This window comes from Populus nigra, chromosome 3, assembly GCF_951802175.1.
Source record: "Populus nigra chromosome 3, ddPopNigr1.1, whole genome shotgun sequence".
NCBI lineage: Eukaryota > Viridiplantae > Streptophyta > Magnoliopsida > Malpighiales > Salicaceae > Populus > Populus nigra.
Window position 1 is genome coordinate 24,683,902 of NC_084854.1, and position 24,176 is coordinate 24,708,077.

The 24,176-nt window shown below is 31.5% G+C and overlaps 2 protein-coding genes across 6 annotated transcripts; both read left to right on the top strand.

Moving 5' to 3' along the window:
• The first annotated feature begins 4,747 nt into the window (after positions 1-4,747).
• On the top strand, positions 4,748-5,290 carry LOC133689478 (uncharacterized). The gene is made up of 2 exons (XM_062109336.1): positions 4,748-4,991; positions 5,244-5,290. The coding sequence occupies exons 1-2, from the start codon at positions 4,748-4,750 to the stop codon at positions 5,288-5,290; spliced, it is 291 nt and encodes a 96-aa protein (XP_061965320.1).
• A 1,858-nt stretch (positions 5,291-7,148) lies between these two features.
• LOC133687805 (hydroxymethylglutaryl-CoA lyase, mitochondrial-like) lies at positions 7,149-13,768 on the top strand. 5 transcript variants are annotated; one of them, XR_009841038.1, is made up of 9 exons: positions 7,150-7,517; positions 7,915-8,107; positions 8,392-8,571; positions 8,903-8,983; positions 9,076-9,239; positions 10,520-10,656; positions 10,927-11,042; positions 11,140-11,237; positions 11,329-11,439. XR_009841038.1 is itself a non-coding variant. In XM_062107130.1 (9 exons), the coding sequence occupies exons 1-8, from the start codon at positions 7,375-7,377 to the stop codon at positions 11,575-11,577; spliced, it is 1,263 nt and encodes a 420-aa protein (XP_061963114.1). In that variant the 5' UTR covers positions 7,152-7,374; the 3' UTR covers position 11,578; positions 13,470-13,768. The 5 variants fall into 5 exon arrangements, 4 of the variants coding, with proteins under 4 accessions (XP_061963115.1, XP_061963114.1, XP_061963113.1 ...); XM_062107130.1 differs by lacking the exon at positions 11,140-11,237 and adding an exon at positions 13,470-13,768 and having other exon boundaries at positions 7,152-7,517; positions 11,329-11,578; XM_062107129.1 differs by lacking the exon at positions 11,140-11,237 and adding an exon at positions 13,424-13,768 and having other exon boundaries at positions 7,153-7,517; positions 11,329-11,578.
• The last annotated feature ends 10,408 nt before the right edge of the window (positions 13,769-24,176 follow it).

Sequence of the window (24,176 nt, forward strand, 5' to 3'; positions counted from 1 at the left end):
GTTTTTGTGTTCTAAAATTATTTTAAAAAAAATAATTTTTTTATTTTTTTTATTTCAAATTAATATTTTTTTGGTATTTTTAGATCATTTTGATGCACTAATTTTAAAAATAAAAAATATTATTTTGATACATTTCAGAGTTAAAAACACTTTAAAAAACAATCATAATCATACCTTTAAATATACTCTAAGATTGAATTTCAATAGTTGCACTTTTAAATAGGCTCTAAGATTGAATTTCAATAGTGGCAGTGAAAATATTTAAGAGAAAATCCATAAATTTAACAATAATTAGAAAAGAAGAACACAAAATCAAATAAATTGATGCAATAAACGGTTGTAATTGGGAAATCTTTAAAATTAATGGAGTCTTTTATACTAGATAATGAAACATTACATTAAAGTGACGTCGTCTGTAAGAGCATTGGCAGACGGCACCATTTTGGATGCTTGTTGCCGGGATATGTGGCACTCCCAAATCTCCGACAATCTGCTACATTAACTCCAACATTTTCCACCTCCAGACACAATAGAGTAAGGCAAACCGCTTGGCTTTGGTTTTGCCCTTTTCATCATGCCTTAGCAGCCACTTTCTACCCTAGGGATTTAGGTTCTTCGCTCTCTCTCCTTGGGCTACAAGGTAGAGCCTGCCTCGTGAGCATAGCGAGTGCCCTTCCTCAAAACTCACGATGCTGCAGGCAGTGCCACCTGCCTAGTTAGACCCATCAAGGCTATGAAATTATTACTGTCATTTTGTTCTATTCACTTTTAACATATTAAAATATTGCTGTCGTAGCATATCCATCAGATTTGTGGATTACCATGTTTATCAGCCATGGAATGGAGATTGGAATAAATTGTAGTAGCTCCAAAGATTTCTTCCTGGGCCCAATAAGTTTAGAATTCAGCTGAAGCTTGGAATGATGCCTTTAAAAGCCCAGAATACTTGGACTATGTTCTCCTTCCAATTTCACCTGCAAAGTGGGAAATATATTTCAGATGGATCCTTTTAAATAACAGATTAAAGCTCTATTATAATGGCGTTTGAATAATGATGAGATAGAGTCAGCCAGGAACTCCTAACATAGAGTATGATTTATTATCTCTGTGAGAAATTCTGTAAACTTGAGGGACTAGATTGCAAATCCATGACCTCACATGCTGCAGCAGGGAGTAAGGTTTTGACTTGCACGGTGCTCTCTTCCAAAATGAAAAACAAAATCTTCTAAAGTCCAATAATGCCAGAGTCAGACCATTAAAACAAGGGAATGGGTAGTCTAAGGTGACCCAAAAAAGTGTAATTCAGAGATTGATACCTGTATGCATCTTAAGTTGAGGCCCAATTACTTTATTATGATATTTTTCAAATAAATATTTATTTTTTAGTTAGTTTTATTTTCATATCCTGTATAACGAAATGACATGCCCGCGCGCTGCCGCGGGCTTATAAAACAAATATATTTGATAGTGTTATAATTGTGAACCAACGCTAGATAAGTAATAGAAATTAAAGGTATGATGGAGCAAATATTTCATGACAAAAAAAAAATTGTGTTGGTGATCCAAAACTTAGAGATTGAACAAAATGATTTGTAGTAATTTATAGTGTTTTGTGAGAAAAGATACAGTGCTTTCGCCACATGATTTAGCTTTTCAGTTAATAAAAAGAAAAAAAATTACAAAGCTAAATTCCCTACCAACTTAATATTAAAAAAAAAACCAACAAAGATAATTTTGGAAGGAAAAAAACCTGTGAGAAAAAACGTTGCAGCAATTGACAATGTTTTGCGAGGAAAACCATAACGCTTTTTCCAAATAAAATAAAATAAAAAACCATTTTGAGAAATATTGTAGCAATCCACAATGTTTTATGAGAAAAACTACAACACTTTCCTCATATGATTTAGTTTTATTTTAATTATAATTCTTAACCAACTCAATATTTTTTAAAAAATCAACAAAGATAATTTTGAAAAAAATCATAAAAAAATCACATGGAAAAACACTGCAACAATTCACGGTGTTTTAAAGAAAAAAATTATAAAGCAAAATTCTTAATCAGCTCAATATTAAAAAAAAAATCAACAAATATAATTTTGAAAAATAAATAAATAAAATAGAAAAACATCATAACAATCCATAGTATTTTAAAGAAAAAAATTACAAAGCAAAAATTTTAAAAGGTAAAATCAACAAAAATAATTTTGAAAAAAAAATAAATGACAAAAAAGAAAAAATAAGAAAGTTGAAAAAAAAATTTGAAAAAAAAACGAAAAAAAAAGAAAAAAAGGGAAAAGCTAAAAAAAATCGACAAATATAATTTTGAAAAACAAATAAATAAAATAGAAAAACTAAGTGGAAAAACATCATAGCAATCCATAGTATTTTAAAGAAAAAAATTACAAAGCAGAAATTTTAAAAGGTAAAATCAACAAAAATAATTTTGAAAAAAAAATAAATGACAAAAAATAAAAAAATAAGAAAGTTGAAAAAAAACGAAAAAAAAGAAAAAAAGGGAAAAGCTAAAAAAAAAAAAGAAGAAGAAGAAGAAGAAGAAGAGAGAGAAGAATCACTGTGGATTACCGTTGTAATCCACGGTGTTTTGTGTGTGGGGAAACAGTAAATCCCCCACACGGTTTAGTATATTAGTTAATGATATTTCTTTTTTTTTTTTTCATGTCGAAGGAAATGACTTTTCTAGTTTATTTTTTATACTTAATATTAAGTTTTCTAGTGTTTTTACATATATAATGTTGTAACAACCTTTTTGATAAGTGAGATGTGGATAAATAAAATTAAGTATTTGGAGAGATGTCTAACAATTATGATGTTCATGGTCTTCGAGAGTTTTGAATTATAATAAATTTCATTGTTCTTTGCTCTTGTTTGCATCAATTGGTATTAAAATCTAACATTTTATGATAGTTTTAATTGGAGGTCATAGAAAATGTGTATCAGAGCTCAACAATTCTTGTTGGTTTATTGTTGTGTGTTGTTAAATAACCATTGATATAAACGATTACATAATAAGATGTGTTGTTGTTCTAGGGATCCAAAATAGAGTGACCACTCAAAGATGTTGTATTAGAGATTTATGATGGGATAACCCGCACAAAGATATTAAGGGTTTATAATGGGGTGGTCCACACACAAAATAATGTTTGTGGCCCATAACAGTTGTTGAATAATGTCTGAACTCGAGGGCAAATTCCTTTTAGCTTGAGAAGACTAATGTAAAAGTATTTTTGAAAAAATAAATATTTCCTTACTTAATTTTATTTTTCTATTTTTATTATGTATTATGATGCTTTTCTAGTTTTTTTTTTATTTATTTGAAGGAAATAGTTTTCCTAATTTATTTTTTATATTCAATATTATTAGAGTATTTTCGTTTGTTTTTTCTCTATATAAATGGTTATAATACCCTTTCAATGAGTGAGACATAAATGAATAAAATTAAGTATTTTAATAGTCTCCTTATAATTATGGTGTTCTTGGACTTTAAGGATTTTAACTTTTAATGAACCCTATTATCCTTGGCTCCTATCCGCATCAATTTTTCGTGTCGGAACTTGTTACACAATATTGTATGCATGTCTTTTTTTTTCCAGTCTTTTCTACAAGTATCTTAGTTTATATCAGATAAATAAATAACACACTTTACCTCAGATAAAGCGTACTAGGGGTAATGATATTTTTCCTTTACTCAAGTAGTCTATTTACCCCGACTTTGAAACCAGTTAAGGTTCCTAATTAACAAAATATTAGGTGACGACTCTCATTCTTTCATTTTTATTGATAAAGAACAAGAGTTCCACTCCACCCATGTTATTCCCAATAATTCCGATCCGGGAAGATGATCACCGTGATGTTTTTTTTTTTTTGGATTCGAGGAAACCTCACTTCCCGAAAAGCGCACTTTGTGGGCCCAAGTGAGTGAGTAAAACTCCGGCTGTCCCAGGCTCTTACAAGAGGTGCATGTCCTGACTCGAACTCGAGACCTGCTGTGCAGATTTCAAGTCCTTTGCCATCACGCTACGCCCCTTGGGGACGATCACCGCGATGTTGCATATGTGTGAAAATAACCTTATTGATATTGTTAGATTCTTTTCATCAAGATGTTTTCAATGACATCAAGTTGTCGTCATCAAAGCTTCAATCAACCTCAAAAGTCTATTTTCTCTTTTATTTTTTTCCTATCTTTTTTTTCCTTGTAATTTATGCTAATCTATTTTAACAATTTATTTAGAAATCCTATTCTCAACCGCAACATACATGTACTAAATTATGTTATTTGCCAAAACTTTTTCCATTTCTGTTATTTCACAAATTTTATTCAAACCGTGCTAATTGTTAAAAAATTTATTTTTACTGATTTATTTTCTAAATGATGTGATTGATGACTCTAAAGTTTTGGTTCGGCTTGGCCCTTAATGTTAACTTTAACAGTGCTTAAGTCTTGTTAAAATTCTAGTTATAAGACACGGCTTAGCCCGTGTTCGTGTAAAAAAATCCTGATTTACTCGAGTTAACTTGCTTGATTCATGATTCAAGCACCAAGTTATAAATTAACATGTACTCATGAGAAGTGTACGCCTTTCATGTGCCTTCTGCTTTCAATTTTAACTATGTTCATCAAATTCGCAATGTTGCTCAAAGTTACTCTATTGGTATTTGTTTTTCATGGTGTTCTGGAATTTGGTCAAGACTGAAATATCAAAACTGATGATGATGGCAATATCAGGTCATGGCTATGGAAAAGGGAGTGTACAAAATCAGAGTAAACTCAATATCCTCTGGACTTTCCAAATCGGAGATCATGCAGGGTCTTATGCGAAAGGACTGGCTTAGTAATGTTGCCCAGAAAACAGTCCCTTCGAGAACATTTGGCACTGCAGATCCAGCATCAACATCCCTTGTCCGATACCTAATCCACGAGTCTTCAGAATATGTGACAGGCAACGATTTCATTGTCGATGCTATTAAGGAAGGTGACACAAAGCAAGAATCAATTTCAAATTCACAAGAAATCTGGAAGTGATTTGCAGCAACAACCAAGCCTAGAATCATGCCTTGTAAATTGATACATTTAAGAAAATATATTCTGTACTTAAATCACTTTTGATAGCTGTATTTTTTCTTAGATGGATTTGTAAGGTTGGTATAAAACAACATCCTAAGAATCAATGAAAGGATGTTGAAAATTTCATTGTGAGCTCTTGAAGAATATTACTACTCTATAGATGCTGGGGCAACCCTACCGGGAGTCCCTCTGTTCTCTTCGCCTTGAAACTTGATTTTCCCCATTTATTTACCATTTTGAGCTTTCAGTTACCAGCTGCATAATTGTTTAAGTCTCAGCTGAGAATCTTCTCATTGCATTTGCCGACCCCTTTTCCTGAAGAGGAAGTTTCATGCGATTCTTGATGATTTGACAGAGAAAAATGGAATTTTTACTGTCAAGTTGTTGTTTGCTGCGTCCATAAATCCCTTTGCATAGCTCATATTTGAGCCAATCAAATCCTTTAATTGACTAACCAGTAAATGCACCCCATTTATTTACTAATTCGAGCTGCTTTCAGATACCAAGTAGCATAATTGTTTAAATGTCAGAGGAGAATCTTTTCATTGTATTTGCTCAATTACTTCCATGTGATTCTTTTTCCTGAAGAAGTTTCGTGCGATTCTTTTATGTTTTCTTTCGTATGTTGTTGTCGGGTGAAATAAGATCGTTTATGGTGGATTTTTTTTGACCATAGCATCTTTAAAATTGTAGTATAGAGTATTTTTTAAAATAATTTTTTATTTAAAAATATATTAAAATTAATTTTTTTAATTTGTTTTTCTTAACATCAACATGTTAAAATTATAAAAAATACTAAAAAAAAAATTCAGTTTAATAACTTTTTAAACCAAAAACACTTTTAAAAATCACATAAAATCAGAAGTTGTGCTAAATGTTATCTTTTAGATTATATCTAGCTATATTGTCCACTTGTTGAAACAAATAATTTTTGATATCTATTTTTTAATTTAATTATATAATAATATAAATAATTAACCACAGAAAAAATAAAGAATAAAATTATAAAAAAGTTTTTTTTTCCACTCAAATATGTCTTTTCTTAGTTATGTAAATTTTTTATTTTAATAATAACATATATTTTTTTTTATTAATAACATGATTTATTAAATAAGAAGTAAGAACAATTAAAAAAAGATTCTTAAAAATTTGAATGAATTGAAGTAAAAAGAAAAAAAACATTAGTTAAAAAACTTATTTTTTCATGTATTTTTTGACAAAAAAATATGTTTTCTCTATCAGAAGTGTTGTTTTTAAGTAAAAATTTATCATTTTTTATGAAAGAAGATGTAAGAATAATAATAATTAAAAAATCACTTAACAACTTACAATAAAAATTAGATATTAATCAACATTTTTTTAAAAATCTATATATTATGTTAATAATATTATCATAGAAAATTGTAGTTTTATTTAATATATGCCATGATTAAATAATCCCTAACATATTATTTTAATAAATTTATTCAAAAAGAGAATTTTATTCCGAAATTAAAAACAAAGAAAATGTTAAAAGGATGTTTATTCCAAGTCACTTGTTTGCATGTTTTTCAATGGTTGGAAGTTGCATTATCTGAGGAGGGCGTGTAATATAGGACGTGTTGCAGACAGCACATTATTTTTTAGTTTAAATTTTTGCGATAGAAAAGTTGGATTTTATTTTTTCAAATCCAAATTATACCCTCTAGGAGCATTAATAATTAAAAATCCAAAATTCAACATAATTAAATTAATCTTACAGATTACAATTTATTTTTTCTCAAAGAAAAAAATCACCTTCATTAAGCTATTTTTTATAAAATAAATCAATAGACATTAAGATTAGTATTTTTAAAATTATATAGTTAATTTTTTTTCAAATGAAATAGATAAAATTTTAATTCATTTAGTTATTATATAATGAATAAAAAATACTTCTATTATATAATCTAATATCCAAAAAAAAAAAAAAACTTGAGGGAAAAGTTAAGGAATTGAATACTAAATTTTACTACTTTAATTTCTTTTTAAATAAAATATAATAAAAATGTATGAATTAATATAATATTCAATATATATTGAAATGCCAATCCAAAGCACTGATGCAAATAGACCTCTCGGCCCTCGCTCTGATCTTATCTCTCGCGCTCACTGCAACTAATCAAACTCGCTTCCTTTCCTCGATCCCTTCTCGATCGAAACCACTCAAACTCGACAAATTTCAGCTAAATATTTCGTTATCATTACTAATTTGAAATAAATTTTCTTTTTTGATCATTTTTAGCATATCTTTAAGCCTCTTGATTGATCTCATGATAACCACAAAGGCTCTCTCCAAGTTTTCTCGGAGTTGCAGTTTCTTTCATCATCGTAATTTTGTCCCAATGAAACCCATCTTAGATGGCGCAACAACAAATGACATGGCACCCACAAACTCTTTTTTAAAAGGTGTAAAGTAAGGACCTTTATTTACTTTTTGTTTGTTATTCAAGCTGTTTGTTCTTCAAAGGTTCTGTTGTTTATGATGTAATGTGGTTGGCAAGTTTTTTTTGTTTTGTTTCCTTGATTTTATTGCTTCTTTTTGGTTATATGTGTGTGTAGCTTGATCCCAAAATTTATTGTGGAGATTGATTTTATTTGTTTAATTTATTTAGCTATCTGGGATTGTTGTAAGGGTTTTTTGTTTTTTTTTTTTTTGAGAAAGTGTTGCTGGAATGATTTAAAGTTTGTATTTTTTTTGGTTATTTTTTGACAAACTTGCATGTGCAAGACTTGCTTAATTAGTGCTTCATTTTTTAGTGTGATACAAATGATCAGAGTCGATGAGTTTTTCTTTTCTTTATTTCTCGTAGTGATACAAGAGAGGCAGTCTCTTGGAGTGGACAAACAAGAAGAATGCCTCAAAGGGGTTTCTTGAATCATTCACGTTCAATATTGGGTTGGAATTCTATGGAAATTGATAATGTTCATGATGCTTTGCGCTTGCCAAGTCGTCATTTTAGTACTTATTACAATGACAAACTCAGAAGGGAATCGACAAATAAGGTGGATCAACTATCTTTTGAACTTTCCTTTATGCTATAGATTTTAGCTCAAAAGTGTCATTTCATATAAGGGAGGAATGGAGTTGTAGGATTAGTATCATCACCTTCTATAAGAATATTTCTTAATTAATTCTTAGCTTCATGAAAATGAAACTTAAGCAGCTGCAGTATAAGTTAGTCATTACGCAATTTGATTTACATTTCTATATCCATATTCTGGATGCATTTAAAATTTGAGCTTGGTTGTTATCTACTCCAAATGAGGTTTTGTTGCCTATACTGCAGCTTTTTAGCAGCATTCCAGAATATGTGAAGATAGTGGAAGTTGGTCCAAGGGATGGATTGCAAAATGAGAAGGATATTGTACCTACTGCTGTTAAGGTTGAGCTGATCAAAATGCTAGCTTCTTCAGGGTTGCCTGTTGTTGAGGCCACGAGTTTTGTTTCCCCAAAATGGGTACCGCAGGTGCGTATTATTGGTTGTAATGAGAGATAAGAAACTTTTCTTAAATTCACATTTGTAATATTGTTACTCTTATCTTCTTTGTATCATTATACATTTACATTTTCATGTTTTATAGAAAAAAGTGTTCTAGCCTTTTCTTGGATTTTAGTAATTTTTAAATATATGGCAACATCTGCCTTAGATCAATTTTGATGGTTTATTCTAATGTCTATTTGTTTGGTGCACTCACATAGGTTTTTTAATTCATATCTGTCTTGTCGTTCTTTGAAGGGAGCTTCCCTCCCAAAACAAAGTCTATTATTATGTTTTTAAACTACCTTTTGGTATACAGCTAGCAGATGCAAAGGATGTAATGGAAGCAATCAGAGATTTTAAAGGTGCTCGATTTCCAGTCTTAACTCCTAATCTAAAAGTGAGCTGTCTTAAGTACAAGTCCATGCAGTATAAACTTCTTATAACTTGTGTGGTGAGAGTTGCTGATATTTTTGTAGCACTTTTTTCTAGGGCTTTGAAGCAGCTATTGCAAATGGAGCCAAGGAAGTGGCTGTCTTTGCCTCTGCTTCGGAGGGTTTCTCAAAATCAAACATCAATTGCAGCATTGAAGATAGTCTTGTTCGTTATCATGAAGTTGCCCTCTCTGCCAGCAAGCTTTCAATTCCTGTTCGTGGGTATGTTTTTGAACTTGCACTAAATACACAGTTAGTTCTTTTCTTATCCCATCAAGATTGTATTGCTGCATTTTGGTCAATCTAGAACAAATTTAGTGTACTGGTGGTTCATCTGAGTTTAGTAATCTCAAAACCCCCTGTATTTTCTGATATCCTATTCTGGACATGCTTGAAGAAGGTATTCATTCTTGTTGAGAATGTATTCATGAGTAACACATTTACATGAAGAGATAGATGGCATTTTAAAGGATGCATACTGTCGGATCTTCTGACTGACATGAAGGTGATTTTGGTTTGTAATATCTTTTGGTTTGCTTTGACAGCAGTTGGCAATTTGTGAGATGATAGACTTATAGGCACAGTTCATTTTCTTAATAACGGATCCAAGATATTAACTCATTCTGGTGACCAGATGACAAGTTGTAGGCTCTTGAAGTGCCAAATATAGAAGAGAGCTGTGACTTTTTCCTGTCTTTTTGACCAGCCCTTTAAAGGAAAAATGGAGATCATTTTTGCTGAAAATGAACAAAATGTTCTTCACCTCTGGCTTGAAAGCCAGAATGGTTGCACAGCAATGACAGCTGGCCGAAGAAAACCTTTGGAGGAAAAATTAGGAAGTGCATTCCCTTTTAATTTATAAGATAATGTGGCCTAATCTTTTATGCCTATAGTTGTATGGAAATTGACATGGCAAATCACCTAAATAGCAGTTGAAGATGATCTCTGTGGCAACTATTTAATAATACTTTGAAAGCTCTTTCAGCGATACACAATTTATATGATATGTCCATAAAGATTGTTAACATTGACATCTTACTGAACTCAAAAAACTTGGATAGCTCAGTTTTCTGCCCTTTACTGACATGTTATTGTTCTCCTTGTCCCTCTTCCCCCCTCTAAATCATGAATGAGATGTTCATAGTTCTATCTTATCCAGGAAACCTGATATCCAAAGGATATCATGTTTGATATTCGAACTCAATTTATTATCCCAAATATTCGATACATATCCTCCACGGTATCAATAAGGGTAGGCGAGTACTCAAGGCTTATGCATTTTACCATTGGTATTAGTATAGCAACAGTTCTTGCAACCTCCCCTGTGTTTTGAACCAGAATGCCTGGTTTGCAATAGAGCTGACATAATGCTATGCATTAAGCCCACCCTCATTTGGTTTCCTTAATACGATGTCCCAAAATTTTTGTGCCACTTCATTCTTAACATGTAGCATAAAATAATTTGGTATTTTGACAAAATAATTACTTTTTAATCCTGGCAGCTATATATCATGTGTTGTGGGGTGTCCTGTAGAAGGCATGGTTTCTCCATCTAAAGTTGCATATGTGGCCAAAAAGCTTTGTGACATGGGATGCTATGAAATTTCTCTTGGTGATACAATTGGAGTTGGTACTCCTGGTAATGTCAAGTTGCCTTCTGCTCATAATTAAAGATGATTAATTCACTTGTATATTTGGTTTAACTAGTATCTGCAGCGTGACAATTTGTTGAAACTAGGTTTTGCACCTATATGAATGTCTTATATATCAGAAGCCAGTTGTTTCTTCTATGTTTTTCATTATAACTATGCTTATAGTCTCATTGAGGCTTTGCTCTTGACCTTTCTCTTATCATCTTCTGGGTAAGATGGGGTAGGTGTTGAATTATTTTTTCCTTTCCATGGCTTAGGCACTGTCATCCCAATGCTCGAAGCTGTTATTGATGTTGTCCCTATTGAAAAGCTTGCTGTCCACTTTCATGATACTTATGGGCAAGCTCTTTCAAATATTCTAGCATCACTTCAAGTAAGTAACTCCTCTTCTTTCACCTTTGTTAATGTTGAAAGCAAAGTGATGTCCATATTTTATTCAATGGTTATGCTATTAACTCAATAATTTACAGGAAGACAAAGCCTCATAGCTTTGGGTATAACATCCAATCTGTTTCCTCGATGATATGAGGGATAATGAATCATCCTGTTTCTTTTTTTTTAGGCTGTTGCGAGTCCGACAAACCATAGACTGGTGTATCAAACCAAAACCTTACACCTTAACTAATTAAATCCTTACAAAGTGCATGTTCTTTTGCCAGATGGGGATCAGCACAGTTGATTCATCAGTTTCTGGTCTGGGGGGTTGCCCATATGCTAAAGGTGCTTCTGGGAATGTTGCCACTGAAGATGTTGTTTACATGCTCAATGGTCTTGGGGTCAAGACCAATGTGGATCTGCAGAAGATCATGTTGGCTGGGAATTTCATCCGCAAGCATTTGGGACACTCATGTGGTTCAAAAACAGCAATTGCCTTGAGCAAAATCACAGCTCATGCCTCCAAACTTTAAGGTACTGGAGCTTTCATTCCTCATGAAACTACTTGTGTGCAACCTCTCTTGTTCCCTCAACATGCAAATGCACAACATTTTACATAGACAGCTAGTGCTTGCAGTTGATCCAAGATTGTACTTAAATTAATTGTTGTCATAAAAGATAAAGTAATTATCATCCTGTTAAATGCTCCTTTAAGCCTGTATGCTTTTGTGATATTAATAGCATTGTTGCTGTTATAAAACTCTATGCCAGAAGATTGCTTGTGTTGGGATTGGATAGATCAATTGTTGCTCCCAGATTGTAACTTTCAGCATTGTGATCTAAATGTAGAGAAGGCATTTGAAGTATCTACTTTTTCTATCATGTGGCTTGTATGAAATTAATTTCATTAAAAGAAAACGGACCATTTCTGTGTGACACCAATAGACACAAAGTGTATGAATATCAATGAGTTTTCATTTATTGTAAAAGAAGCTTGATTTTATACAGTACATGACATGGGTGAATTCAAATGAAAATGGAGGGCTAGCGAGGAACTTTTCCTTGTTAAATAATATTTCATCTAGCTGAGAAGAAACTAAGAGGAAGTTATAGTCTTAGTAAATGAGAACGAACACATGAGAGAAAAAAAAGTCGTAGATTTTATTCTTTCCCATGGTAACAATGCTCCATTGCACATCAACTACACAGCTAAATTATCACATGCTAGGTGTAAATGTAGGTTCTTTTTGTGAAAAAAGGTAGCGTTACATGCAAGTAACTCAATTGATGGAATAGGCAGATAAGGAGAGTGGAGGGAGGACGGCTAGGCAATACCAGGGAACCCAAACTTGTGGTATGTGAGGAAGCTAGGAGGCAATTGGTGAGAATGGAAGATTGGAAGTTTGGAGAGGTGTTTTGGTTTGGAAGATGAGAATTGGGAGAGAGAGATCTACTGTGTGTTATAAACTTGTCTTCTTATTAGAGAAATGAGGTTATATTTATAGTGGGGAAGGTGTAGTTTCGATAAGGAAACTTTGAGGAGTTCTACTAATGACAAGTAGCAAGAGTTTTGCAAATGATATGATGACTAGCGTTCCTGGATTTAATGAGGAATTAGGACATATCATCATGGATGATATATAGTTGAGATTTGCACTTGCTTAAGCTAGGTTAGAAGGTGTGAGTCTTCGATAAGGAAACTTTGAGGAGTTCTACTAATGACAAGTAGCAAGAGTTTTGCAAATGATATGATGACTAGCGTTCCTGGATTTAATGAGGAATTAGGACATATCATCATGGATGATATATTGTTGAGATTTGCACTTGCTTAAGCTAGGTTAGAAGGTGTGAGTCCTCTTAACAAATCTTGTCCAAGCTCGCCAAGCTAATTCTCTTAAAATATCCCAAAGATGTAGGCCAAATTTCAGGATCGTGCCATAAATCCTTCAGCTAGTCCTATTATTAATTTGCAATGGAAACAAGTCAATTATCTAATATTGAAAGCATAAATAGATTTTCATGTATCTATACTAGGTCAAGTATGAGAGTGTTTGTTATTGCGGCTTGACCATGCTTTTTTAATTATATTTTTTGCATCAAGTTAATTTTTTTTTTAATGTTTTTGGATTGTTTTGATAAACTGATGGTAAAAATAAATTTTTAAAAATAAAAAAAACATTATATCAATGCATTTTCAAGTAAAGAGCAGCCGCATTCACCTCAAATTGCTGCACTTTAAGTTTAGAGTTTCGGTTGGCATGCGGACCAGATTTAGTTGCATAGGGGTCATTAGTAATATCATGAATAGTACATAAAATTCTTTCTAGCATAAACCATCCGAATAATGAAATCCCTGATTCTTGGCTGTATTATTGTCAGAATATCTCGTTCTTATCAATGCTCAAATCTTATCTGACAAGAACAGCGCTACTCAGCTCTTTCAAGACCCTCATCTCAGCTGACAGCAACATCGCCAAGTAAGCTCTTTCAAGCTGGTGGACCTGCAGAATCTTCTTTGTATCATTTAGAAGTTGGGTAGGGTAACATTCTTCAACTTCTCCCATCACATTGTCAAACTATTCAAATTTGATATATTCTTTCCTTCAAAAGAAAGCAAGACCTTGAATAACTGAAAAGGGACTAAATTATCATTGTAAAGCACCTCGATTTGAGGTTGAAAAGGAAGATATAGAAGAAACAATAAAGACAACTTTCACAAACTAATTCCAGACCAAATTGCATTTGATGCCCGATGATATAATGATTATTTGTCAGGTTCTTTTCATCGCAAAGAAGTTTGAAATGTAATGTTTGCTATCATAATTTGCCTAACAGTTTGTGGGTTTTTATATAGCTCATACCTGTGGATTTTCCTTGAGAAGTACACGTGAATGTGAGTGAAACAGTAATATGATAGTGATTTCGTTGGTACTCGGTGGTTGGAGAATTTTGGTGATGCCCGAGCATCATGGCTATGGACTTTTGCCAACTTGGATCCTTTAAAACCTCTTCAAATGTCTCCAAGGACCTGTTGATTAGGGTTTTTTTCTTGAATGTTTAAACTTTGAAAAGGTACACAACTGTTGAATTCTCAGCAAGAAAAATAATAATAGAAATTTACTTCTTTTAACCCCCCCTCCCCCCAGCTACAGCTGAGGTGTGTTCTGTCCAAATCAGATTCTAGGCTTGTGATTCTTCGTTACAAGTATCTGGAGTCTGGACAGAGATATTATGGTCCTTGCGCTCTTGAAATAAGTTTTGAACTGTACTGTTACCTGGTAACCTCTGGACCTTACCAGTGCGAAGTGCGAGGCCATGGCTCTGAGAACTTCATCGAGTACTTCATGTTTTCTAGCTTCTCTTTCTTTAAACTCTACCATAAGAACAAGCCATGTAGGGAACCTCCGGTCAACTTCTAGCTCTCAGTTTATCGAGGTCAGGTAGTGAGATAGCCTTTTTAGATCCTTGACAGTTTGGGCAGTGATTATCCTTGAGGTATTGGCTCCAATGAGAAATAGGCTTCCTCCCAATTCCCATGTTATCACCTCAGTCTTGAATCAGAAGAGCAGCAGCAAGAAAGAAATTTTTTCAAGAATGTACTAATCTGGACATGGTTCGTCTATCTAAACTATGAAAAAAAAATAAAAATAGTTTAGATGTGTGAAAATTGATTTGAAGATTTTTTAACCTTTGGAACAATTAAAGTAACATGGACACTAGGATGTTAATATGTGTTTGATTTTGCGGTGCAGTTAAAGAAAATAAATTTTAAAAAAATTATAAATTTTAATTTTTTTTTTAATCAAGATTTCAAGAGAGTTTTGGGCAAAAAATTAGGGTAAATTATAACACCGCATCACTATAACAATCAAAACTAGAGACATTTTATCTTTTTTTTTTTTTCATGAAGTAGTTCTAAAGCTACACTATCATTTATATATTCATATGAGTTATTCCATTTCTTTTCCTAGCACAAAAAAAAAAAAAGAAGAGTATTGTATGAAGTAAAGGATAGATCTCCCCATCCATTATTGGTCATGTTTAAGCCAATGTCAACAACACCTCTCTTTTTTCACTAACTGTTGAAAAATCTTGATGCTTTTTATCTTCTAGGTCTCTTATAAGCCATCCTTTTCTTACTTTTTTGAAATCTTTTACTTTTTAGCTCCTCTTTCAATTTTATTCCCAGTGTAATTGTGATTGGAATCCTGCAAGTTGCACCTACTAAATCACTTTGTATTCAGATTAGGGCTTGGTAATTGGAATCCTTTCTAATCCCTTTTCCATCCACCCACCCAAAAAGGGGAAAGGGAAATCAGATGAGTGCTTGGTACAATACTTGCAATGAAATTCTTTTCCAAAAATCATTTTTGTTTGATGCTCATGGATGGAATAATCTTGGCCCCTCTATACCAAATTCTTAGATTGAAATTTGATTTTTCTTCTTCATAGGAAATGTGTTAATTAAGCTATGCATTGTCCTCCATTAGGTGCTAGCATATTGTTTTTGGAAATTAGTGCATATTTTTTTGATGGACTGGTACAGGTCAAAGCTCTAGCTTTTGTTTTTGTTTTTGGAAGTATTTTAACAGTGTTTTTTAGCTTGATTGATAATTTTTTTAGTGTTTATTTTATAGTTTTAATGTATAGTATAAAATAAAAAAATAAAAAAATATTATTTTGATATATTTTAAATAAAAAATTATTTTAAAAAACACGTTATATTATAATTCCAAACACAATTCCAAACGCTCATGAACAACTTGCTATTATAAAAGATTAGTGAATGGGATTATCTCTAAAATCCTCCTAAGAACCCCATTTCTGCATCAAGTAGTGATCTGGACGGGTGAGATTTTAGCATTATTAGACTCGAAAATCAGAGAGAATTATATACAGACCTGCACATAAAGCAATCTACTCACGAGTAGAAATGTGCTTGGATTATTTATTTACGAGAAAGGGGTGAGATTTCTGTGAAAGTTGCTGATATATTGGGATTATTATCTAACCAATATGATATAAATATTCTTGTATCTAAATATAAAAAAAATTATAAATTATATACATACATGTATGTATTATATCAATATTAAGATGCGTATATAAAAAAACAATTAAATAACATCTGTATATGTTATATTAATATTGAGATATATGTACATCATTTATAAGTCTTTTTATATTATTGAATAATAAATAATATTTAAATAATAAATACCTAAAAATTGAAACTATAATAAATAATAAATAAGTATATATAATAGAGACATGATTTACATGTACTCATAGGACGTGTTTGTCTTTATGGTAAAAAAATCATATTTTATAAAATCTTTGTTTTACTTAAAATTATTTTTTTAAAATATTTTTAAATTGTTTTAATACATTGATGTTAAAAATAAATTTTAAAAAATATTTTTTAAATTTATATATATATTTAAATAAAAAATATTTTTAAAATAATAACTATTAAAATATCAGACAATACGACAATCATTCTTGCTGGGGGCATGAAGCCAAAGGAAGAAAGGTCATAAATTGAGAGCGTGTGTGCTTGTAATCGGTAAAATCCTCATTATATACTATAGTGGACATATGGCTGGCAAAGGGCGAATCAACACCAGAATTTAAGGTGGGGTCTGCCACATAATTATTCAGGCAAAGAAATTGAAGATGATTGGGTCAACAGTCCCTGATAAACAATTCCACAAGGCATTTAAGGCTTACAGTCCTTCTGCTTCCTCCCTCCCTCTGGTTTCCAGCCAAGATGAAAAATGGCCATTAGAGCAGGCATGAGTCATGAATGCTTGTACTGTGCATTAGGATCCATCTTTACTGTTTCAAGCACCGAGGCGCAAGTCCTCTGTACATCCATCCATACGATTCTTTTTTTTTTTTTTGGTTGAAAATTAGCATTGTTCACTCAAAATATTAGCAAAATAATACATTTTAAAGCTTAACCCGAAACTAACCTAATCATAATCCAAATCTCAGCGACTCACCATTGTTTAGGGTTCGATTTTAAAGTTTGGTACATGACATGACATGATTGGAAATTACAATATCTTTAATTTTAATATTTTTTAATCTCCACATGTATGTGTGTGTGTGTGTGTTGTGTGCAAACCTTATATCGACAAGTGCCTAGTACCTAGTAATCTTAAACAGTGTAAAGAAAGTATTAGCCCGCTGAAACAGTAAAGTTATTTTCTTCTTCCAGCAGAAGCAACGACAGGACTAATGGCCACCAACCAACGGGAAATTTATAAAGCAGATCAGAATTTATAACACCAACAACTCCATTAATGGGCATTGATGTTTCATGAGTAATACTTGAAAGCAGCAGTATTGACTTCTTCCTTTATAATCTTAACAAATATAGGTATGTTTCTTCAGCCAAAATCTCAAACCTAAACTCTCATATACATCTGTAAGACCACTTGAAACATTTACTGTGGAGATTACAGCAAGAGCTCCAAGCATAAAAAATGTTCATAAAAGTGATAAGAAAAAAAAAAAAAGGAAAGCAAAGAAAGAAAACAGATAAAAAAAAGTCTCATATATAGAGGAAGCAGATTCAAGCTTGGCGACTAGCTGTAGTAACTTATCTGTTGTGTAAAGGATTCGGTCCTGTATAGACCTTCCTCTTATCAGCACCAAAATTTTCATTACCATCTTTATTTGCATTTCTCTTGAGGCCACCAACACTATTAGACATGGCAGGATTGTTCCTCAGCTCAGAACTAGACCCGCCTTTGACGCTACTAAACTTTCCATAGCCAACAGCATAACATGGAGTCTCTAGCAGTGACATTATTAACAGAAGAAGAAGAAGAAGAGATAAGCAAGCCAGCTCTCTTCTTAGAACCCCCATTTCTTTCTTCCTTGTAACCCGATTGACCATGGCATGGAAATGGAGCACTAACTAGAGTTATTTAGCAAGAAATACTGTAAGCAGGAGCAGCGGTGAGAGATGACTGGAGATGGGGATTGCCCTTCTTTATTTCTTCTGCTCCTTTTGGGGTCCTAATATCAAGAAACTTTTTGGTGGTTTGTTGAGAAGAAGCCTGGTAGGGTTTGAAGAAGAGGCAAGTCAATGTAGGATGCGGGTCAAAATGCATAGAACTTGCTGCCTGTTTTTAAAATAGAAATAGTAGATAGGTTTCAAACTCAAGACTCAAGAGGGTGTTATTGGCTACTCATTTTTGTTTACAGATTTCAGAGCCTAACTTGTGCTGAGAAAAGCTGTGCAGGTTTGAAGCAGAAAGGGAGAGCTGAGAGAGGTTCAATTTCCTAACCTCTGAAAGTGAAAGCTTCCCGATGTCTCTTCCTCCAGTATTTAGCTATCTATCTCTGAGTCATGACATATAATCATTTTCTTGGACTTTTATTTTCCTTTGTGTTGCTAAAGAGAGTGCCTTGCCTAGTGCCTACAAGGACGTGAGAATATCCTCAATTTCAACATTGTGGTATGATATACTAGTGCATGTACTCAAATAAAAAGGTTACATAGCCCCACAACTACCAACTAGCCTTGGCAAAAAAAAAAAAAAAAAAAAAAAATAGCTTTCGTGTTTGTCTAAGCAGCCAGTGACTGTTTAGTATTGTATTTTACTCTGTATTTAGAAGTGTTTTAATTGTATATTTATTTTAAAAATATATTAAAATAATATTTTTTAATGATCTTGATTGCTGATATAAAAAAATTTATTTTAATAAATTTTTAAATAAAAAATATTTTTCAAAAGTATTATGTCATACATTTTCTATTTTCAAACTACAGTTCACTATGCAATAATGTTTTATCACAATTTGAAAGTCGGTTAATTGCGTAGACAAACACATACTAATAATGATGATTTTATCCCCTTTTTCCAAATTATTTTTATATATAATTTTTTAGTTTAACATGGGTGTCCGGGCAGCTTGCGCGCATCTCGACTAATCCCACGAGCCCTGAAGTTAATGACTATGTAAGCCTCCAGTAGTCATCATATGAGTAACTACAGGGCTCGAACCTGAAACTACAGAAGAAGCAAACCTCTTGGTCCCAAACTCTTGCCACTAATCCACCACCTATATGGTTTATTTTTAGATATTTTTAACATCTTGAATAAGTGAGTTTTATTAAAAAACAAAATACATAAATTTAATGGTTAAAATTTTCCAGAAACAATTTTGGTAAAAATCTCCTAGTAAATTTAGCACTATCTGAAATTAATTAAGGATAATGTAATTGTTTTAGCCATGCTTTAATTAATATATTTCTTTTGATTATATGAAAAACAATAATAGGATATGAATCTAAAATTAATTAACCTCACTCCTTTTCTTCCAGGAGGGGGGATTAAATCAAACATTAATCATTACTCTAAGACATTTTTGGATCTGCATTAACATAAAGATTGAAATAAAATTGAAAACAAAATCATGCAAGCAACTGATCCTAATAGTGTCATTGTTGTCTTGAGAAGTGACTAATTAGGTACAAATACAAATCCCCTCCTCCTCCTCCTCAGTCTACCACCCTTTTGAGTATCTATTAGAATTTCAAACCAATAATAAACTTAATAAAGGCAAAAGATGAGGATTAAACTGGTGTTTATCACAAAACTTAGTCAATGGTATAATTATTTTCATGGCTACATAATTTCACGTTTTTTTCCAAATGCTAATACGGCACCACCAAATCAATCAAGTCAACAATTCAATCGGTTTATTTTACCATTTCAATTCAATTCATCATGTTTTTATTATTAGATTGATTGAATAAATGACTCATACCTTTGAGCTGAACTAATCTTAAGTCTAGTTTACTAGTTCATTGATCGAATCGGCTGATTTGGTTCAGTTTTGATAACACTATATAATCTTATAAACGCATAGCCAGAATACAATTTAAGGATGGTGTCTTTATCATGGATGTCATTTTCAAATTTGATTTTGATGTAGGTATTTTGGCATGCATGTACACAAAAGTGCACATACACCAAATGCATTCAGTACTATTGAATGAAGCACGGGAGCACATTTGATCATTGGAAAACTTGAATAGGGGTTGATGATGCATAAAGTTTGGTCAAAGTTAAAGATGGTTGATTCTAATTTTTTTTATTTATTTTTATAAAAGAATCAAAATAATATTTTTTTAATTTTTTTTTAAAATAAACAGATTAAGGGTTAAGTTTTGATCAGGTATTAATCAGGCCGATCACGTTAGCAAATCATCTGAGTTTTTTGACCACATTAGTTGAGTGTTTTTCTTCTTTTATATTTCGTTCAACTTAGACAAGCCCAAACCCTAGTTCGGCCAGGTTTTGTGTTAACCTGTTGAGCCAATCCAGGGTTCACAACAATGGATATGACAACTCAATATACTATACACCCTTCTACCCTTTTCTTTTCTTCTCTTCTTTTCTCACAAATATATGGTATTGTTTCTCATTTAATTGGTTTACAGTCGTCTCTTCAAAAGAAAGAAAGAAGGAAGGAAGGTGGCAAAATTAAAATCATATACTTTTAGACCCACCACTTCTCAACCTGAAGGTTTGAGCTGGTGCATCTCCTTGTATGACAAGAAGCAAAGATCAAATCCTTCAAAAGAAGAATGTGATTAATTATGAGTACATGCGACATGATTAGGGCAAAGAATATATTGCTAAGCAAGCAACTATATATGGTCTTTTCATTCTGCAATATTGCCCCTCGATCCCTTCTGGTCAAAGTCTTGCTCCTATCATTATAGGAAAATGACTTGTACATGAAATCTCTCATCATGGGCTACCCTCTTTAATGCCTAATTATGTTTATAGAGCCCATACAGAACTTGCTTTAACACACAGACATTTCTCTCTTTCACATCGGTTGTGTCTCTGTTTACCCTAACCTGTTTTCTCACTTTTGTGTTGCACAAACCAGTCATGTTATAGGGCCGCTCCATGATTTGCTAGATATGTGTCTATCTCCCTTCTATTTCTTTTTCTTTTTTTCCCCCTTCTTTTTTAAGGTTTAGGAAGAAAATAGGATCAAATCTCATTGGTGAACTTCAAGAGAGGAATAACAAGCTGTAGTTCTTCTGGGTGAGTAAAATTTCCCGAAGTCTCTTCTGTAATTTTTTTTTCTTTCTAAAATTTGGCTCCCTTTTTATTTTGGTAGATATCTTTTCAAAGCATATTAAATATTAAAAAAAAAACTTCAAAAAAATATAATTCATTAGATCATGTGTTCTTCAAATGGGATTCAAATTGTGAATCATAGGCTTCGTTTTATGAAAAATATTTTTTTTGAAAACAACTTTACTTAACTCTCTTATGTTTATTTATTATTAGAAATATTGATTAATAAAAAACACTTTATAGTCAAAGTAAAATTTAATTTAATTTTCAGAAAAATATATTTTTTATTTTGGACGAAATACACTTTCAAGAAGTTGCAAAAAATTTAAAAATATCATGTTATTTGTTGATTATATTAAATTTGATCCCCAATATTTTGATTGATGCATATTTTGTTTTGAATAATTTTATTTTATTTGATTTTTATTCTTTTGATTGTTATTTGTTTGTCTCTTATATTTTTTTAATTGAATTTTTTTTATCTATCATATTTGGTCTCTATTCTTTTTGTTGATATTTGTTTTATTTGAAATAATTAATGAAATTAATTTTTTTTTATTTCATCTTCCTTCAACCTTTTTATATGTCATATTTGGTCTTTATTCTTTTAATAAATTTTTTAAAAAATAAATTAAAACCTTAATAAGTTAATTTTCACCTTATTTTTCATTGCATAACCAAATACTGAAAATTATTTTTCATTTATTTTTCATGACACTACCAAATGTAAAAAAATAATGCACTTTCTAAGAAACTACTGTTAATTTCATTGTTTTTTTTTCTAAATTTTATCCTCAAATGTTTTTTATTGGTTAGTTAAGATGCTTTTGGACTAACCAAGTTAACTGGGTCACATCGAAAAAACTCCTACAACTTAATTTTAAACTCGAGCTAGGCAAGAAGTTGGATCAGGAGATTTCAAGATTAATTCACCTTAATAAAAATACAAAATAGTTCTTTACGGCCTAAATATTTTTTTGTCATGTTCAATTTTTTTAATTTAACCCACAACATAACAAGAGTTATAAACTAATAATTATCTATTTCATTTCATATACTTGAAGGCCATGGAAATTAATTTTGCTGGTACTAGAAAAGAAATGTTAGGCCTCATTGAATTAGAGACATTGACATGGTGGCGCATTATATGAATCCTTGACTGTTAGTGCCTAATTAAGTTAAAAAAATAAATTAAATGAGAATGAAAAGTTATTGTAGCTAAATAGACATTTTACTATTCATTATAATAGTTAAATGATAAAATTGCTTTCAATATTAAAAAACCTTGAACTAGGCATTGATGGTAAGATAACCTTTTACTATGATATAATTATTTTTTAAAAATTATATAGGGATAAATTAATTCTTTTATTTTTTTATTACATAGTAAAATTACTAATTTAACCCTCAAGTAAAATAATATAATGCCTATTACTCAGGGCTGTTTTGGTCTTCTAATTTTTTAAATGATATAATTACTTTGATGCCCTTTAAAATAAAACAAACATTACTCTCTCACAGGGGCTTTTTTTTATCATTTTACATTGGTTTTATTATAGATTTAAAGGTTACTTAGGGGTATGATTGTAATTTACCTATATTAAATATTATTAAACAAGACCTATCGATGCGTGTGGACGGCGCATGTGAGGCTTCATGGCCACTAAACACCACCTTCAATGATGATGTTTGAAAGATATTAGTGCCCTTGATGCTATAGGGTGATGTGTGCCCCAAACGCGTCTTAAGTTTGACACCAGTAATCTTTTTTTTCTTCTTCTTCTCTCTCCTCTTTAAATTTCACACCAGTCCCTTTAATTTTTTTCTTCACATTTGATCCTTAAAAATTAAATTGTTTAGGAATTAAGTTTCTTGATTGAACCTGGTTCAATAATTTCATGGGTTACAAGTTTTAAAGATTAGATTGGGTTTAGCGTAAGCTAGAAATTTAGTATATACTATATAATAAAGGGCTACTATTAAACAAACATCTTACCTTAAAAATTTAAATTATTAAATAAGGTTAATATCACCAGAATAGAGCACTAGGAATTGTCTGGCTTTAATACAACCTAACATAGTCTTGAAGCGAATGGGTAATGATGTTTGCTATAAGTCAAAACTCTAAAAAATTCACGAGATTTATTACAAGACAAAACCTTAAAAGACCAAACAAACCCATAACTATAATGGGACATCAAAATACTTAATTTTATTTATTTTCATCGCTAAAAATATAAGTTAAACAACTCTATTTGTACTAGTTCTAGATCTAAACCCTAATACTTAAAAGAGGAAAAATCCAAAGAAATAATTATGGAATTAATATAGGGATTTCTAAACTAGTTATGAAAAATAAAGATAATATATAATTTTTTAAAATTTCTACAAACTATTTAATTAATAAAATTCTAATATCATATTAAAAAATACATTTAACTCAAAAACTTAAGTAAAATTCTAAAATATAAGTTTTGTGAACTGCAAGATTGTCAACAACCAATATTTTTAAGCTCATAATTAAGTCATGAATTGACAACTAAAAAGTGAAAATCCCTATATTAGTGGGTGTGACATTGATGTTTTGATGTAGGATAAATCATTTACGAACATTAAATACGTTATCAACATGTAAATATAGTTAATTACTTTACTAATATTTTGGTTCGCACTAATTATTACCTTCAATGTTTGTCCACCTAAAATAGCATCATGTTTAAGAAAGCGTGAGGTCACTAGCAGATCATATCAAAGATGGATTTCTTCCATTGATGACAATCATTAGTCATAATCTTATTGTAGGGCTAAATTTAACTTAGATTTAAGGTGGTCAACTTAATCATAATTAGTCAAGCTGTCTGAATAATCCTGTTCTTCTTCGAGGCCTCCTTTATTTATTTTTTTCTTCCTAGTTTTTTATTTTTATTTTGCACAATCATATATTTCTTGAACCTCAAACATTTAGCAAGGAGATTGAAAATTATTAATTGTGCATAATCATATTGGTTAAGGAA

Bases quoted from the DNA above. Each gene is read 5' to 3' on its own strand.
- LOC133689478 (XM_062109336.1), top strand. From the start codon at position 4,748: ATGGCTATGGAAAAGGGAGTGTACAAAATCAGAGTAAACTCAATATCC. The intron at 4,992-5,243 runs GTGACACAAAGC...ACTACTCTATAG, and splicing joins TGTCGATGCTATTAAGGAAG to ATGCTGGGGCAACCCTACCG.
- LOC133687805 (XM_062107130.1), top strand. From the start codon at position 7,375: ATGATAACCACAAAGGCTCTCTCCAAGTTTTCTCGGAGTTGCAGTTTC. The intron at 8,108-8,391 runs GTGGATCAACTA...CCTATACTGCAG, and splicing joins GAAGGGAATCGACAAATAAG to CTTTTTAGCAGCATTCCAGA. The intron at 8,984-9,075 runs GTGAGCTGTCTT...ACTTTTTTCTAG, and splicing joins TCTTAACTCCTAATCTAAAA to GGCTTTGAAGCAGCTATTGC.